The sequence below is a fragment of the Rhipicephalus sanguineus genome, chromosome 11 (assembly GCF_013339695.2).
Source record: "Rhipicephalus sanguineus isolate Rsan-2018 chromosome 11, BIME_Rsan_1.4, whole genome shotgun sequence".
NCBI classification, from domain to species: domain Eukaryota; kingdom Metazoa; phylum Arthropoda; class Arachnida; order Ixodida; family Ixodidae; genus Rhipicephalus; species Rhipicephalus sanguineus.
The window spans coordinates 143,324,915-143,344,323 of NC_051186.1; the positions used below are offsets into that span (position 1 = coordinate 143,324,915).

Below are 19,409 nucleotides of genomic sequence, written 5' to 3' on the forward strand. Positions count from 1 at the left end.
CGAAATCTTCAGACGTTATATACGGTCATGCCACGCGAAACGTCCCAGCCATTTTGGCGACCATCTCAAATGTATTCGAAAAAATCGTGCTCAATAATTGCGTTGAAAACAGTGAATTGCTAGAATATTTCGGACAGAAAAACATTTTGTCATGTGTCGTCTGAGTGTTGCTTGTCCGAAGATTTCTTGTGAGAGTATCGTTTCTCGTTTCAATACTAAATGTGCTTCACATGCTAAGCAAAGGTGTTGTTAAAGGCGTTCGAAGCTCAATATTATTACTGCAATTTTTCTGCAATATACGCCTCCAGGAATTTTGCCAAAATTTGATGTTTGATTTGTTTTCCTTGTATTATTGCGTGATGTATGAAAATCTGAGGAATGAATAATTACTCTACGGAAGGTGTACTTTGTGTTAGTATATGTTCAAACAACATAAGTTCGAAATTTTACAAGAGAAACTCACGAATTTGAGAAAATCACCATAATGGTCCACATTGAGACGCAATTTACACCATGTGGTGCTCCATTTCAAAAACATCTTTAAACCTGTATCGAAAGCAAGTAAACGGTTCTTCTTATATAGCAAATTTTATCATTAAATTTTTGTTTTAAGCGAGAACATGATTTTTGAAGTTCGCCATTTATGTCTATCATTTGGCCACACGGCTGCTTCCTCGTTTAAGTTTCTCACTGCCGTCAGTGGGGAACATTCCTCCCTAAAGCAGAAATCGTAATGACAAAACTTTCCATATGATAACAACTACATATATATGCTTTCGATTAGGGCAGGGGTCTCAAACTTACGTCAGCTATCGGACCGCAGTCACGAAGTTTACTCCCGCTAGGGTCGCAACAGTGACGATGGTGGAAGCGGGGCGGGAGGGGGGGGGTGTTAGAGATATTAAAACAAAATGTCACCGAACATTGACATTTGAAGGAACGCCTTTTCCATATCTCATACATGGGTCATTTTTGAAATGGATTTAACGTCAAGGTCCGAGAGACACATCGTTACTGGTATCCACAGTGACTAAAATCTTCTGAAATGTAGAGTTTCGGTTCCACGGTCATGTTTCAACTCATAGTGACCACATGGGCTGCCCCGCAAAAGAAAATGCTTGAGACTAGTCCTGTCTCTGTAGCTTTATTTATTTTTTTTTATTTACATATACTGCAATCACCATTTGGTGATTCTTGCAGGGTGGCACATAAAGTCAGTCGTGAACAAATGGCAAGTACATGGACATATATATATACAGGTTGTAGAATGTGTATAGGGCTAATACAAACTTCAACGGGCAAGAACATACAATAAAAAATATAAGATTACATTTATACAGCATGTGCAGTAGTATGTAATACGATAATGGCGTTATTATTCGCAATAGGCCGGAAAATAATGCGAGCGCCATTTAGCCCTACGTCACACAAATGTATCCTTGTGAAGCCGCGCGGCACTAGCGAAAGGTCCGCGGGCCGCACGTTTGAGGCCCCTGGGTTAACGTATGAAGCTGATTTTTCATTAGAGCATCACGGGGTGTAAATTGAGTCTCAATGTGGACAAAAATAATGTTTTTCTCAAATTTATGTTTTTTTCTGGTAATATTTACAATATTCAGTGGTCTGAAAATATTTTTAACGCAAAATGTACTTTTCGTAGAGTAAGTATTCTTTACTCAGATAGATAGATAGATAGATAGATAGATAGATAGATAGATAGATAGATAGATAGATAGATAGATAGATAGATAGATAGATAGATAGATAGATAGATAGATAGATAGATAGATAGATAGATAGATAGATAGATAGATAGATAGATAGATAGATCAAAGTGCCAAAGGTTCGCAAAGAAATGCTTCGCATTTAAAAATCGCAGTGATATTATTCAGTTTCGAACACCTAACACAAAACGTTTTTGCTTAGTGTGTGAACCATATTTGGTACTAAAACGAGAAAGAATACTCCCAGAATAAATTTTCCGACAAACACCACTCAGACGACACCCTACGAAATTCGGAAGGCCAGCACGTGATCAACAATTTTTTTCTGCCCGACATATCCCAGCAATTTACTGTTTTCGATGCAGTAAATCAGCAAATTTTTTTTCGAATACATGCGAGATGGTCGCCAAAATGGCTGGGATGTTTGGCGTGGAATGACCCATATACGTACACATACAAACACACGAACCAGCATGCCTAAAGAGGGTCGGAACCCACCACTCGTAAGTACCATTGTGCATGTATAAATGCTGACATGGTGAACCGAATATCAGATTATTGATGACCGACGACAAGGCTCGCTGTCGTTGTAACGTGAGTATGGCTTCCTTTACGAGGCACAGCCCGAAGACTTACAAGGCCCCTTATGTAATTGCCGAAGACGCCTCGAAGCCGTCTTCTACCCCATTCTCATTCGATTGGATTGATCCTCTCCCGAAGGCTTTCTGCATCTACCGTGGTCTTTCACTGCCTCTGGGATCCCCCCCCACCCCTGACTAAGTGACGGTGTCAGGTGATGACGTCATGAGGAAGTAAACATTGTTGGCGACCTGTGACGTCATAATTACGTCACATGGGGACTTCATCGCATTTTTTTGTGTCGCTCGTGCCGACGCCGCCGCCGACGACCACATTGCGCATTTCATGATGCATCTGATAATGAGTTCCATCTTTACCGGGCTGACTTGTGCGTTCTTCAACGTCATAACCACGTGGAAAGAGAGTCCCGTACAGTCGGACCGCACCGAATGAATAAAACAAACAATACCGACTTGATTTCTGATCACTACGAGCGGCTTGACGTCGGAACACAAGCTGTCGGTGTTCGTCCATCTCCTGTGCTCACACAGGCTACCTGTAAATACAGGCAACACTTTTAGGCACTCTCAGGTCCAGCACAGTCGCCACATCATTTGCGAACGCTTTACGACGTATGCATCTTCCACCGCCAACGCTTTACATCGCGCTTACTGCTTTTATTTGTACCGAGCAGAAAGGTTCCCGTGTGCTCGTCTCATATGGAATAATCACATCAGCCGAGAAACACGCCTTGTCTTACGTCAACGTTAGAGCGGTATTTCGGGCAATCCTGTCCGCTTGTGCCGTTGTTTTTTTTTTGGGGGGGGAGGAGGGGGGGCGGATGAGGGGGTCATTGTCTAATTTACGCTGTCTTAAGCTCACATCTAAAACCAACTAGATCTCGCGAAGTTGTTACTAATGCCTCATAAATATATCGTGCGATTCCGACACCATTTCCTTGTTATTTTTTATAGTTTCGTGCATAGTCTCATACAGGATTTTTCTCTGTGTATGTAGGAAATAGCTTTTCTCTTGTATACAGTAGAGGCCTCATTGTGTGCCGCCTCATTGTGCAGGTACAGCTATAATGGCGGTGGCACTGCGTCGGGCGACGAAGAGGAGGACGACAACAACAACGTGTCCAGCTACAGGATCACTATGACCAGCGAAGACCTCCTCCAGCCGGGACATGTCGTCAAAGAGCGGTGGAAAGTGGTCAGTCTAATAAACGTCATACGACTGTTGAAAATTCTCGCCGATCCTGATATCTTCTGCGAAGGCGAACGAACCAAGGCAAATAACGCGTACGAAGTAATATCTTGCGAAAAATGGCCGCGTTTTGTATCTGATTTGGAATAATTCCGATTCGAACGTTGTCAGCGCTTCTTAGAATTCGTGGTAAGAACATAGCTACGCGTGAATGGCTGCCATTGTAATTCTACCGGCCAGGACGGTCTTGTGGTTATGGTGACTTACTGCTTACCCGAAGGTCGCGGAATCGAATCGTGGTCGCATTTTGATGGAGGCCAAATTTTAGAGGCCCGTGTACTTGGATTTAGGTGCCCGTTAAAGATCCCCAGGTGGTCAAAACTTCCGGAGCCCTCCACTGCGGCGTCTCTCACAATCATATAATGGCTTCGGAACATAAAACCCCCACAATCAATATTATTATTATTATTATGCCATTGCAATTCACACTATTCAGCGAAACCACGTTCGCCTAACTGTGGGTAAAGCAAACTTCACGCGAAACAAAGGAGCGCTAGAAACGGGGACATAAACGGGAGGCACAGGCCTCCCGTTTATGTCCCCGTTTCTTAGCGCTCCTTTGTTTCGCACCGAGTATGAACCATCTTGGCCAATCACAGGTCTTGTTAAGCCGAATCTCAGAAAGCATGCGCAAATTATCTCTTTGATTGCCATTCGCAGCTCCATTTCTTGCTTCTTTGGTTGCAGTAGAAATGTTGTTATACCACTTTCTGGTAGCCGCCAGTTGCTGCACATTTGTGGAGCACGCAGAGACTCCCACGACAGTTAGCGTTAAATGTTTGTAGTTTTTCAAATACTTATACTCCATAGATCCTTTTCAGTAGCGCGGAAGGGACCCAAGGTCATCTCATTCAGGTGTTAGGCGTGTGTAATATTAAAAGAGAAGCAGCCGGACACTACATTGAAACCATAAAGCGGAAGAAAATGGTCATTTCCCCGACTCTACCTCGGGGACCCAGAGGTTATTACAGACAGTAGCATCGCAGAAAAACACGTGCTGGACTGTGATATGAACGAGGCATTGAAGCCGCTATGTCACCTCACCTAACCTTGCTCAGCCGGAGGTCACAGCATATGAAGCCAATGTAGTTTCACAGTAATTGCAGGCATCCGCATAAAGCAGCTGCTTGCAATGTCAAGACGAACTTCCAGGTCCAATGCAGCGCAACCTCCGAGTGGTGCTTTCTTTCTTTTTTTTTTATTTTTCCGAGAAAGGCGCCCACAGGGGCGGTGTGATGAACAGCGCACGACACCCCGTGGGGGAGAGGCCAAGGGAGCATCAGGTATGACAAAGGCAGATACTGTGGTCACAGCGCCCAGCTTCGGGAAGTAGTTCTGAGGGAGGGAGGGAGGGGACAAAGCAGCAGCCGTGACTCACGCTAATCACCTAGTCAGCAGCCAGGTGCAGGTTTCAGAAGGAATGTCTGAGCAGGGCATTATCGCCAGGGACTCAAATTTAGTCCGATGCGCAGAGGCAATCAAGGAGAGGGTGAAAGTCGATAAGAGAGTTTCGATAGGGACGTTACCACGACATTCGCTGGGGTCAGTCATGAGGCAAGCGAGTGAAAAACTCGCAGCTAAAGCTAACAGATGTAACTTCGTGGTAATAGCGGGAGGGCTAAATCACGCCTTGAACAAAGAATCGTCAGGACTAGCGATGACCTTGGTGAAAGCGGTCGAGGACATGCACGCGTAGTGTCCCCCCGGTGCAAATTGTAGTATGCACAGTACCGGAAGTACCAGTGCGCAACGACAACTTGCAAAGAGTGGTCGTCGACGCAAAGAGATATGGCGAATTAGTCGAGAGAAGGGTTTCGAGGCAGTGGATATAAACAAGGAGGCGCACAGGTGGGGTGGTTTCCAAAGCGAAGGAATACACTTCGATAAGAGGCTAGGTCATGAGGTGGGCTGGCGACTGGCAGGACGCGCAGTAGCTTTTTGGGGGGCACACGGGCCCTACGGAGTCCGAGGTAGCTAGTAACAGGGAAAACAACGAGGAGGACTTTTTGACAGGTCGTACTGCGAAAACCAGAAAAAAAGGAAAAAGAAAAAGGGAGAAGGTGCGTCTTACGATTAGTTACATAAACATGCAGGGTGGCAGAAAAAAGGCAGAATGGTTAGAGATTTAGGAGCAGTAAAACAAAGAACAAATAGGCGTTTATGCGGTTAGAGAAACACGCCTTAGAGACTTGGAAGAGCCACCACATATTGATAATTCTATTTGGGAAGGGTGCAACAGGATCATATCAGAAAGGAAAGGTGGGGGTGTAGGAATGCTAATTCACCGCGGCGCCAAATGGGTTAGAGTGAAACAGACGTGCTCAGAGCACCTCAGGGTTTTGGGCACAGTAGGTGGAAAGGAAACGTGGCTAGGGGTAGCCTACTTGTGGACGGGAAATAACTGCAAAGAAAAGAATCAGGAGATAGTGGATTGCATGAGTGAGGATATTAAGGAATTTGGTAATGGGGCCGAAATCATCCTTCTAGGGGACATGAATGCCCACATACACGACCTTGACGGATATTCAGACACCATTGTGAAGTTATTACTACATCTCTTCGAGCAACATAGTCTCGAGATAGTTAACACCGCGCCTAAATGTGACGGCCAGATCACGTGGGAAGTCGGAGACAGGCAATCATGAATTGATTATTGTCTCATGACTGAAGGAATTTACCACAAACTGAGAGAAATGAGAATAGACGAGGAAGGGATTACAAGCTTGGGTAGTGATCATAAACGAATAACATTACAAATGGGATATGAAACTGGAAATAAGAGCATGGAATCAAAGTCTGGCAGCTCGTATTTAAATGACAAACAAGTAATAAATATAGGCGCAACAGTCGAGGAAGAAGTAGGCAAAATACCAGGCAAGGAATGGGAGTACAGTGAGCTGTTAGATCTAATGACGAAGGAGATAGGGAAAGAGAAGAAAACTATTTCCTGGAAAGGAAAAAGAAAGCCAAAAAGTTGGTGGAACAAGGAAATCCGGGAGGCGATCGAGAAGCGGCGTGAAGCATCACGGAATCATAGAAGGGCAAAAAAGGACAAGCGACCGCAGGACGAAGTCAACAAAATATGGGAAATATATTTAGAGAAAAAATCCATTGTACAGAAATTGGTCGAGGCAAAAATCAAAGGTGCAAGTGAACGCTGGGTGACAGAGACTCACGAAAAAAAGGAGGCCGCGCCAAAGATATTTTGGAGACATAAAGCGCTAGGTAGGAAGTCTGTCACAATGCAACAACATATTGTAGATGAAGGAGGAAATCACATGGAAGGGTACGAAGCGCTAGGTTACATCCGAAAGGTAACAGCCGATTCATTTAAAAAGAGCGTCAAGGGGATTTCCCGGGTGAGTAATTGTGTGGCGGATATAGCAACCGAGGAAGAGCTAGTACTTGAGAATTTCAACTGGAAAAAAGCCGAAGGAAAAATTCCAAAGCGCACTGCCGCGGGTTAGGTGGGGTTCCCGTTAGCCTCATTAACGAACTAGGATATAACACTAAACAAGCATTGCTGAAAGCCGTAGAAAAATGCTTAAAAGACAGGCAAATACCGGACAGTTGGCGAAAAAGTATAATGAACTTAATCTCTAAAGGCAAGGGAGAAAAGGATAAGGTTCGCTCGTAAAGACCTCTAACCATTACATCGGTACTATACAAGTTGGAGATTGAAGCAGTAAAAATGAGAAATGAGAACATATATATATATATATATATATATATATATATATATATATATATATATATATATATATATATATATATATATATATATATGGGCATAGGCGACTACTGTATACATCTTTTGAGAGAGGTATACCGGGAAAATACAGTTTGCGTAGAATGGGAAGGAATGAGTACCAAAGAGAACGTTGAGATTAGCAAGCGGCTGAGACAGGGATGTCCTTTGTCCCCGCTGTTATTCATGCTGTACATGATGAGTATGGAAAAAGCGCTAGAAGGTAGCAACATTGGCTTTATTCTGTCACACAAACAGGGCGGCGTGATGATTGAACAGAGGCTTCCAGGTTTATTTTATGCGGACGATATCGTCTTTATTGCGGACAGTCGAGATGATATACAGGGGCTGGCGGATATATGCGGGAGGGAAGGTGAAGCTCTTGGATTAGGATTTAGTGTAACGAAGTGTGGATTGATGGTATTCAATGGACCCTGTGATCAGACGGCGTCAATACAAGGCCAAGAAATACCGAGGGTAATAGAATACAAGTACCTTGGAGTATGGATAAATGACAGTGATAGATACATGGAGTTACAGGAAAAAGCCTCGGCAGCAAAAGGAAAGAGGGATGCTGCAGTAATGAAGCACAGAGCGTTGTGGGGATACAATAGGTATGAGGTGCTTCGAGGTCGGTGGAAAGGTGTAATGGTTCCGGGGCATACTTTTGGGAACTCAGTGGTGTGCATGAGGGCTGAGACGCAATCGGGAATGGATATAAATCAAAGGACTGTGAGACGCCTCGCGTTGGGTGCTCACGGGAAGACGACAAATGAGGCTGCAAAGGGCGATGTGGGATGGGCAGGTTTTGAGGCGAGGGAAGCTCAGAGCAAAATAAGGTTGAAAGAAAGGCCAAGGAATATGAAGGAGAGTAAATGGGCAGAGGAGGTGTTCCGCTATTTGTATAGGAAGAGCGTGGACACACAGTGGAGAAAAAGAACTAGGAGGCTCACTAGTAAATATACGGCTGGTAGTGTAAGCAATATGTCAACAAAGAGCGTTAAGCGAAAAGTCAGAGAGGCGGGGAGGATTTACTGGATGGCATCTGTGGAGAAAAAACCGGCTTTGAGTAATTACCGAGAGGGCAAAAATGAGATAAGGAGGGACGCGTTTTACGGTAATTCAAGGGGAAGCGCTTTACTGTTTGAAGCCAAATCGGGTTGCCTTATAACGCGTAGTTATAAAGCGAGATTCAGTAAAGAAGAAGAACAATGCACATGCTGCGGGGAAGATAAGGAAACGGCGGAGCATGTTCTAAATAAATGTGGAGATATCCACCCAGGTGTACGTTTGGGCACGAGCCTACATGAAGCCTTGGGTTTTAGGCACAACAATGGAAATCTGAACACACCCGCGATTGAAATAAGTAAGAGACGGCTAGAGTACTGGTGGCAGAATCTTAGAGAGAAAGGGCAAAAATTTATTTATTTTATTTATTTATTTATTTATACTGTCGATCCCATTAGGGATCTTTACAGGAAGGGCATATTGAATTGTTACAATACAACAATACAAATAGTACAAATTCAATTACACATAAGGAAAATATTGGCAGTTAACAAAGGCAGACTAGAAGACGTAGTAGTACATAATAATAGTACATCCTAATGAGAAAAAATAAAAGGTGATCAAAGAGGCATACAAAAAGAAAAACTGCAGTAAAAGAAATACACTGATGAAAAAATGGTGAAAGTGAACGAAGTAACAGTGTGTGGGATAAACAAAATTATGGGTACAGTATAACAGTAAAAAAAAAAGTGATCAAAGAGGCATACAAAGGGAAAACTGGAGCAAAAAATACACTGATATAAAAATAGTGAAAGATAAACGAAGTAACAGTGTCTAGGATAAACAAAATTATGGGTACAGTATAACAGCAAAAAAAAAAAATAGTGATCAAAGAGGCATACAGAGGAAAAGCTGGAGCAAAAAATACACTGATATAAAAATGGTGAAGAATAAACGAAGTGACAGTGTGTAGGATAAGCAGAATTATGGGTACACTATAACAGTAAAAAAAAAGTGGTCAAAGAGGCATACAAAGGGAAAACTGGAACAAAAAGTACACTGATGTAAAAAAAAATATACAGAAGTAATGGTGATACAGGTAGCTCATAACTGGGCAGCATGTAGCTGATTTTCAAGCAATGCTAAAAAGGAAGATAACGTCGCGCTGGTTGTTACACTAGGATCCAGCCTGTTCCATTCACGTGTCATTAAAGGAAAAAATGAATATTTATGACTGTCCGTATGAATGACATGCTCATGTAATGATAATGCGTGTTTGTGCCGCGTTTGTCGTGTTTGAGTTAAAGATAAGTATTTGGAACTGTCAATCTTTATGTCTTTGTGAATGAGCTGATACATCATTTTTAATCGTGCAAGCTTGGCTCGGTTTTGTAAGGTGAGGATACCGGCCCGTTTTAGTAATTCTGTGGGTGAATCTTTTGGCCTATGTTTATTGTAAATGCATCTTAGTGCCTTCCTTTGGACTGCTTCGAGTTTGTAAATGAGTTCTTTAGTGGAAGGAACCCAAACAACGTTAGCGTACTCCAAAGTTGATCTGACAAAGGTCTGGTATGCTAATAGCTTTGTGATAGGGGGGGCTAGTCTCAGACGTCTATTTAAAAAAAACAATTTTTTAGTGCAGACGAGGTGACGTTGTTTACGTGGCGTTCCCATCTAAAGTCATGGGTTAGTGTTAGGCCAAGGTATTTATACTCTTTCACTGCGCTGAGTGTGGCGCTACCTATAGTGTAGTTAAAATCAGATGTGTGTTTCTTTCTCGTTATTGATAGAACAGCCGATTTTTTAACGTTCAATGTCATTTGCCATTCTTTACACCATCTGAATACTAAAGATAAAGAGTTGTTTAATGCAAGATGGTCACTATAAGAGTCGATTACTTGGTATAAGACGCAGTCATCAGCGAAAAGTCTGACGCTGACAGGAATATTACAAGGCAGATCATTAATGTATATAAGAAATAAAATTGGAGCCAGAACGCTTCCTTGTGGAACTCCGGATCTTACGCTAGATTTATGGGAATGTTGCCTGCTGACTTCTACAAACTGGGTGCGGTCACTAAGGTAATCTTTTATCCAATCGACAATGGGCCCTTTACCCAAGGTTAGTTCGAGTTTATGAATTAGTTTGTGATGTGATACACGGTCGAAAGCTTTTGAAAAGTCTAAAAAGATAAGATCGATTTGTTTCTGTAGGTCGACACTTAGCGATACATCGTGTACAAGTTCAAGTAGTTGCGTGACTGTGGAGACACCTTTTCGAAATCCATGCTGACAGGGTGTTAGTATTTGTTCCTTTTCAAGGTGTTTGGATTTGTGCTTTAGGATAATGTGTTCTCACAGTTTGCAGGCTGTGCATGTCAGTGAGATGGGTCTGTAGTTGGAGGGTTCGGTTTTACTTCCCGATTTATGAATTGGTTTTACTTTAGCTGTTTTCCAGTCGTTAGGGAGGGTCCCTGACGACAATGATTTGTCAAAGACTATTAATAGGTACTTGGCCATCCACGCAGCGTATCTGCGAAGGAATGCATTTGATATGTTGTCAGGTCCTGATGATTTCTTACAGTGTAGTTTGAGCAGCAAGTTAAGTATGCCTGATTCGGTTATTGATAGCTGGTCTAGAGGCTTTAATTCAAAGGGACGTGCCTGTGGTAGTGTGCCATCATCCTCCGTGAAGACAGAGCTGAAGTAGTCATTAAGCGGGTTGGCAGACCTTCGGTTGTCTACATCTGTCGTTCCTTCATCATTGCGAGTTTTTGGGTTGATGTAGTTCCAGAACTTCGTTGGGGCTGATTTCAAAAAGTTAGTGAGTGTATTAGTGAAGTAGAACTGCTTAGCTGTCTTAATTTTTGATTTCATGCATTCAATAGCCATGCTGAGATCGTGATGTGTGTATTTTAATGGGTTGGTTTTCAGCAGTTTTCTCATCCTCTTTGCGTTTGGCGTGTATAACATCGCGCGTAATCCATGGATTACGCTTATTAGATTTCTTTTTTCTGATCGGCACGTACTTATTTATACAATGAGATGCGATCGCTTTTAGTGCGAGCCACAAGGCATCGATGTCGGTACTGCTGTTACGGGAAAGTTCCACAAACGATTCGTACTCATCAGCAAGGTGACCAAGTATATTAGTGTCCTCAGCTTTACTGTAGTCAGGGTACGCGACTATTTCTTGAGGGGTAACAGTGTCATAAAGGGGTATGGTGCAAGAGGTGATCTTGTGATCGGAAATACCATCTAGAAGACATAAATTAGTTTCTTCGCTTATGAAGTGATGGCTGAGAAATATTAAGTCTAATACAGAAGAGCTGGATCCCTGTACACGTGTAGGTTCAGTTACTATTTGTGAAAGGTTGAACGATAACATAAAATCAAATAACATATCCGCACAGGGTGAATGATGCTGCATTGTGTGCCAGTTGACATCAGGCGCGTTAAAATCACCTGCGATTATTAATCTGGATGCTGACGCATGTTGTTCTGTGTACTCATGCAATCGGCGTATATTGTCAAAGTCGGACGAATGACTGCGATATACGCATCCGACGACTACAGTGCACACATCATAGCTCAGCTTACAAAAGATAGCCTCAGCACCCGAAACATCGGGTAACACTAAAAACGGAATATCTTTTTTGACTAGCATGGCCACACCTCCGCCTCGTGTCGTCCGGTCTTTCCGGATGATAGCGTAGTTGGGAGGGGCTATCTCATCATCTTTAATATCGCCTGTTAGCCAGGTTTCCGTAAGTGTTACAAAATCTGGCTCAAACGTAAGAAGCAAGGCTTCAAGGGAGTCTGTTTTTTTCAATATGCTACGGGCATTTATGTTCAAAAAGGTCAAGTGGGATGTTAATTTCGGCGGGAGCGAAGGCTTCGAGAGCTTCGCGAGGCTTCGAGAACTTCGAGAGCTTCGCAATATATTGAAAAAGAAAGGACATTCTGCCGTAAAGGGCGGAGAACTGGGCTGAGAATTTATATTTCTTTTCCTGTAGTAATATTGATTTAACTGAAGTAGAGCCATTAGGCCAACGTTAAGAAAAAAGCCGGCAGATCCCACGCAATGTGGGAATAGATGTAATGCGAAGCAGCCAGCAAAGAGCTGCATATATAGCCTTGTTTGTCATTGAAGCAAACGTACTCATTCATGTGACATCTAGTTCACAATATATCGCAAGTTTGTCATGAATGCATGCATGTACAATCTGGTATATACCATGCTAATGAAACGTACATTCTGGTATATGTATACGATACGTGATATTCGACACGCACTCCTGTCATGCCATACTGATTTTGGGATATATCCAGTTAACAAAACGGCCGCGAGCGCACCAGTAGCGTGGCGTCTAAATCATGTCCTAGATGACATGCGCGTCATGATTGTCATAATAAATCCTCTTATTTATGTTCGTCAGACAGTCACGTCACGCAATACCAATTTTGGTGTATATGAAGCTAGCGAAACGGCCGCCAGCGCACCATAAGCGTGGCACGTAAGTTATGCTGTACATGACATGCGTGTCATGATTTTCATGTTAACTCCTGTTATTTATGTTCGTCACACAGTCTTGTCGCGGAATACCAATTTTGGTGTATATCAATCTAGCGAAACGTCCGCCAGTGCACTATGTCATGCTGTACATGACACGGGTGTCATGATTTTCATATTAACTCCTGTTATTTATGTTCGTCACACAGACATGTCGCGCAATACCAATTTTGCAATGAAGTCCAGGGTTCGACGGAAACCCGTCTGGTCGGGAAAATTCATGGTGGGAATGGCAAGCACCGACCAGTCGTTGAAACAAACACACAAATTGACGTTTCGGTCCCGCTACGGGGGCCTTGTTCAAGGCCCCCGTAGCGGGGCCAAAACGTCAATTTGTGTTTGTTTCAACGAAAGGCCCCCGTAGCGGGACCGAAACGTCAATTTGTGTGTTTGTTTCAACGATTGGTCGGTGCTTGCCATTCCCACCAATACCAATTTTGGTGTATATCAATCAAGCGAAACGTCCGCCAGCGCACCATGTCATGCTGTACATGACACGGGTATCATGATTTTCATGTTGACTCCTGTTATTTATGTTCGTCACACAGTCATGTCCCGCAATACCAATTTTGGTGTATATCAAGCTAGCGAAACAGCCGCCAGCGCACCATGATGGTTGCACATAAGTCATGTTATACATGACACGCGTGTCATGATTTTCATAATAACTCCTGTTGTTTATGTTCGCCATACACATTTCTCAAGCCATACCAATTTGGTATATATCAAACTAACGAAACGGCCGCAAGAGCACCAAGACTGTGGCATGTAAATCATGCTTTACATGACATGCATGTCATGATTTTCATGTTAGGACCAGTCATTTATGTTTGTCATACAGTCATGTTATGCCATACCAATTCTGGTATACACCCCATGAACGAAACGGCCAGGAGAGCACAAATTCGTAGGCGGCTAGATAGATAGATAGATAGATAGATAGATAGATAGATAGATAGATAGATAGATAGATAGATAGATAGATAGATAGATAGATAGATAGATAGATAGATAGATAGATAGATAGATAGATAGATAGATAGATAGATAGATAGATAGATAGATAGATAGATAGATAGATAGATAGATAGATAGATAGATAGATAGATAGATAGATAGATAGATAGATAGATAGATAGATAGATAGATAGATAGATAGATAGATAGATAGATAGATGCGCTAAAAGTCGCAGAAGTTCGCTAAGAAATGCTTCGCATTTAAAAGAAGCGAAAAGGGAAACGTTCTTTTTAATCGTACCTGGTGGCACACTTGTCACCGCCCCGATATAAAGGGGACGCTCATAGCATCCATCCATCCAGGTGTGAGTGGGAAGGATGAACGGCTGGAGCGTCGGGTAGATTCAAGGGCTACGAGGGGCAAGCTGCCGGATGTCGTCGCGGCGATCCTGAAAATATGAGCGAGGATATCGGCAGCTGCGTGCAATGTGTTCGACACAACGAAAGCATCACTAGTCGTCCTCCACAGCATAGGGTTACTACACCGGCGAAAGATTTCTGGTGTAGATGAATGCCTGTAACGTTTCATGTATAATTGTTTAAAGCACAGTATAAGTTGTGCAGTATTCACGCGTGCGTGCAATGCTTTTTTTTTAAATAACTTAAAACGACGTACACAGAGAGTTCCGCTGTGGTGTCCCTCCGCAGCGACGTCGTCTCAACATCTCACTGTCTTTCAGGGGCGCGATAAACAACGCCAGCAACGCACAGTTCATGCTGCTGGCACGTTCAAACCACACAAAAAAAACATGCGCTCGCAAAACAACGATCATTCATTGCCAACAGAAGGTAATGTTCCCACAAGAAGGCTAGTTGGTACACGTTCATCGTTAAACATTTCTTTGAAGGGCACCGCAGACGTGGACAAAATAGTAAGCGCTGTCCCGTCCACTTTCTTTGTCCGCTTCGGTGCGCTCCAAGCAAATGTGAAGCAAACATGGAGGTAATGTTCGCTGAAAGCTTTCAAAAATGCAGCGCACATCCGCCCAAGAACAACACTACGAGAACTAGGAGCTATCGTCTACGTCACTGAAATGTCAGACTTTACCACCAACCAACAGTGAAAAATTTCGGCAGGCCCCGTGCATGTCAAGCTAAGCAGTGAGCCAGGAGTTATTCATGCTGCACTTTGAGATCAAGTCCTACAAGGCCGGCACTCACGTTACAGCACAGGCGCCACTTTTATCGAAGCAACGTGTAAGCAAGGTTCATTGGCGTATTTCTGCGGGAATGAGCAGCTCTAGACAACGGTAGATCAGTGCTTGTCCAGTCGTAGGACTGCATATGTAAGCATTAGTGGGCTACATTATGTTCACCGATCATGACCAATTGCATGTCTTACTTTGTTTCGTCCGCCAGATTGTCTTTTAAAGTTATGAATGTCTATTTTCGCTGTCCTAAACTGATACAGATTGCGAACCACCTGTGGCGCATACCCTCATACCATGGGCCATGATATGCGGGTATGCGCCACGCGTTGACTGTAGGGAAGGTTTTCATGACGTACGCGGCAGCCATGTCGTGCTATTGATGTCACGACCTGCCAGCCATGTTCGTCATACATTTTTTTTGCCTCCGTGAAAATGCAGCCATCACAACCGGGATTCGAATCCGCTACCTGCGGTTCAACAGTCGAGCACCATAACCGCCAGACCATCATGGCGGGTCTTCCCATTTAAGAGGCGTCTTCGTTTATCGTAGGCACCATCAATTTCTCGTTTTTGCTCACTAGACAATCAGCGCTCTTCAACGGCGACAATTAGGCGATGTCGCGATCTTCTCAGAATACGGCCCCCCTGTGGTCAGATTCCAGACCGCGCCTGCCAGCCACCAGCCGCGCTTGAAAATATTTTTTTTTTCAAAGGAGCTTTAATCGAATCAGTTGCGAGAACATAAACGGCGAAGGTGAATAAAAGGGGGTCGAATACTGGGTGAAAAGTGAGAACAGGAAAGGTGCGGCGAATATGGTGTTTCACGAGGTCCAAAGCAACTCATGCTTCTATGAAAGGCGCCTCCTTAGAGAGGTGTTGCTTACGCAGCACTTGGATTTTCCATGCCTGGTGCACTGAATCCACATACAAGTATATTTACAGCGTAAGCATATGCAATCCTCTCGGTGGTAAAATATATAAAGCAAATTATTGTTGCGAAAGCAGTTCTGTTGACAGACTCATTGAGCGTCGTTAGAGCTCTAATGAGTCTACGAAACACAAGAACTCAGTTTGCAATAAATTATACAGATTGCTATCCTCAGCATATATGGGTGGCCAAGTCGTTATAATATGCTGCCACTATCTCTCAAGAGGAAGGTATATAACAGCTGCATCTTACCGGTACTTACCTACGGAGCAGAAACCTGGAGACTTACAAAGAGGGTTCAGCTTAAGTTGAGGACGACGCAGCGAGCGATGGAAAAGAAAATGATAGGTGTAACCTTAAGAGACAAGGAGAGAGCAGAGTGGGTCAGGAAACAAACGGGGGTTAAGGATATTATAGTTGAAATCAAGAAGAAGAAATGGATATGAGCCGGGCACGTAGCACGTCGGCAGGATAACTGGTTGTCATTAAGGGTAACTGACTGGATTCCGAGAGATGGCAAAAAAATATGCTGGGTATCTGGCCACAAAGGCATAAAAGGCAATGTAGCTGCAGACGAAAGTGCCAACTCGGTACATGGCTTGTTATAAAAACATGGCAGTAATAACCAGTTTGCTACCCTGCACAGGGTCGCAGAAGAAGGCTGTGCAGGCACTACTCCACTTTCTGCGTACAACCCGTCCACCAGAACGGCTCTGGTTGGAACGTCCTGGATGTGTGTGCATGTTTTTTAGATGCGAAGTATCTTAAGGCGGAGCTCAATCCAATGGTGGTGGTGGTGGTGGTGGTGGTGGTGTGCGGCGTGACCGCCCTTACTGCGCATACGCATACCCTCTCCACTCCCCCTCTCCCCTCCCCCTCTCCCATACCCCTCTCCACTTCCCCTCTCCCCTCCCCCTTTCCACTCTTCCTCTGAAACGCGGGCTAGACATGCCGAAATTCTCTCCTGCGCAACGCCGCGATGAGCTCGAGCGCATGCGCGTCCCCTCCCCTTCTCTCTGCTCTCCTACGCTGCCCCCCTCTCGCCCGCCTGTCGACCGCGTTCCCCGCTCGCCCTGTGAGAATTAACGGCCAGGCTAGATAGAAGATACGACGCGCGTAGCGTCGCTCTTCGCGTTCCACAACGCGAGCTCGGTAGCATGCCCAACGAATGCCAACGGAACGCGATCGTGCAAGTGCTCCGGCTTCGCATCGCCTCATGGTCCCCTTTAGCGGGACATGGTGTAATTTTTATCTCTCTGTCTTTTTTTCCGATGGCTACACGAGATTTTCGACAATATCACCTCCCTCAATCTCTCGTTGACATCTCAAGCAGCGGTCGCCCCTACCGACTTGCCCGCTCTGTGCTCGCGTCCCTGTCATTAAGCACTGTTCCGCCAATGCATTTCCGTCCACAGCTGAACGGAATTTTGTAACCCAAATGAGATCGGCAAGTGGTTAATTTCTCACTGTCGCTCATGCGGTTGTAAATATTTGTCTCTTGCCACGCATATCGGCCTTCATCAAAATGCGACCACCGCGGCCGCAATCGAAACCGTGACCTTCGGGCCAGCAGCAGAGCACCATAACTACTGTATACCACCACGGCGGGCCTATTGTCTGTATGCCGTGAAAGACCCTGTAAAGCTAAGGACTTATGTGCACTCGATTCGTGTTATTCCTGTTTTTCGGTCCATCAGTATCATTGGCAAAAGCATCATGAGCGTGACAAGCGGGCAATAAAGGCCTACATGCGAAATCTGCACTGGTCTCTTATGCACGCGTTTCTTTAAGCGTTAGTCTTTTTGCGCTGGCTAACCTTGCGATTATTTAACACCAATATGCGAGAAATGTTTGGCTTTGCGCATTTATAGCCGAAAATGGTTACCGATTGTACTCAATAACGAATCACCATGTTCGTTTATACAACGACCAATCTGGGCAACAAAGCACCTCTCTCCCAGTGTAGTAGAATCTAGGAGACAAATGGCTGCGGCATTTTACATGCTTTTCAGCGTGCATCTTTTCACAGATTCTGGGTGCCCGTACTTCCATATTAACTTTTTATATAACTTGTTATCCCTACTAGGAGAACTAAAAGCGTTACAATTTCCACTATTCGAACACCGGCACTACAGTGCGCCGCATGATCACATCGAAATTTTGGCGCGTAAAAAGCAGAATTCAGCTTTTTATGTTGACATCGACAAGCGAGAACGCCGGAAAGGTATGGAGACAGGAGAGGACTCTCGCATTATCTGGCAAAGCGGTCACCCAGCTTGTCGGCTTCGCGAGATGGATGAAGGGGACAGCTGGAATGTCGGTGCCCACGGACTGTGAGTCGCATCACATGTACCAATTTGGTCATTGACGCCAGTGTTGTACTGATGGTACGGCAGTCGATAGACGCCCGCATCGTTCTGTTGAAGCGGCAGCTGCAAATTTTCGTATTCCTTAGGTACCCAGAACCTTCACGAGAATGTTACAAATAGTTGCATGAGCAAATTACATTCACATCATTCTTTACAATACCTTAAAGTCTTGATGTCGTTTCCGTATGTGTAATAAGAAATAATAATTTTAACTATCTCAAGAAAGACCACTAGAAAAGTAAAAAAGGCGTCAGCTTATATTGTTATGGATAAACAATCACTCAAAATGTACTTGGAGGTTGCTGGGAACATTGAAAGAAGGAAGATGATGCATAGATTATTATCCGAAAGCACCGCGTTGTCTTCTTACTCACATTGAAGAACTTGACAACATAATAATACATTTTCTTAGTATCGCGACAGTGATATTAAGAGCGTCTGCGAACATCCCCGTTGTGCAGAGGGCTCTATTGCCGACAGTAGCGTCTACTTGATAATAGGCGACTACACCAAGCGATCCGCGCTTGTTACGAAATGGCATGTGACAGAATAGATATGGCACTGTGGCTTCAACACCTTTTTTTCTCGCAGGTGAAGAAGATTGGCGGTGGTGGTTTTGGAGAGATCTACGAGGGCCTGGACTTGGTATCGAAGGAACTGGTGGCTCTCAAGCTCGAATCCGCCAAGCAAGCCAAGCAGGTCCTCAAGATGGAGGTTGCCGTGCTCAAGAAGTTACAAGGTATGTATACGCACTGCTTCGTTATTATAATACAGTGCCACACGTCCGCATAAAAAACAGCTGCAGAGCCTCGGTTCTGCTTCTTTTGGGGGCAATTGGCGTCTGCGCGTCGTGATAAATTTTTTTTTCTACATCCGTCTACACCGCCTGTTGTGAGAGGAGCTATGGAGAGGGAATTTAGATATTCATACACGGTAAACGTCTCAGAAACTCGCCTCTTCCGAAAAAATACTTTCTGGAAATCACGTATACGGGCTCAGAGAAACATACTGCAAGACACCATGTTTCCGTGTCGCCGTCTTTCT

The 19,409-nt window shown here is 44.2% G+C and overlaps 1 protein-coding gene across 1 annotated transcript in view; it reads left to right on the forward strand.

Annotated features, from left to right (window-relative positions):
- LOC119375574 (uncharacterized) overlaps nt 1–19,409 on the forward strand; it is a 198,155-nt gene that overhangs the window by 66,746 nt on the left and 112,000 nt on the right. The window contains exons 2-3 of the mRNA XM_037645788.2: nt 3,380–3,518; nt 18,957–19,104. Of these exons, the coding sequence (XP_037501716.1) occupies nt 3,462–3,518; nt 18,957–19,104 (205 nt within the window). The 5' untranslated portion in view covers nt 3,380–3,461. The remainder of the gene's footprint in view (nt 1–3,379; nt 3,519–18,956; nt 19,105–19,409) is intronic.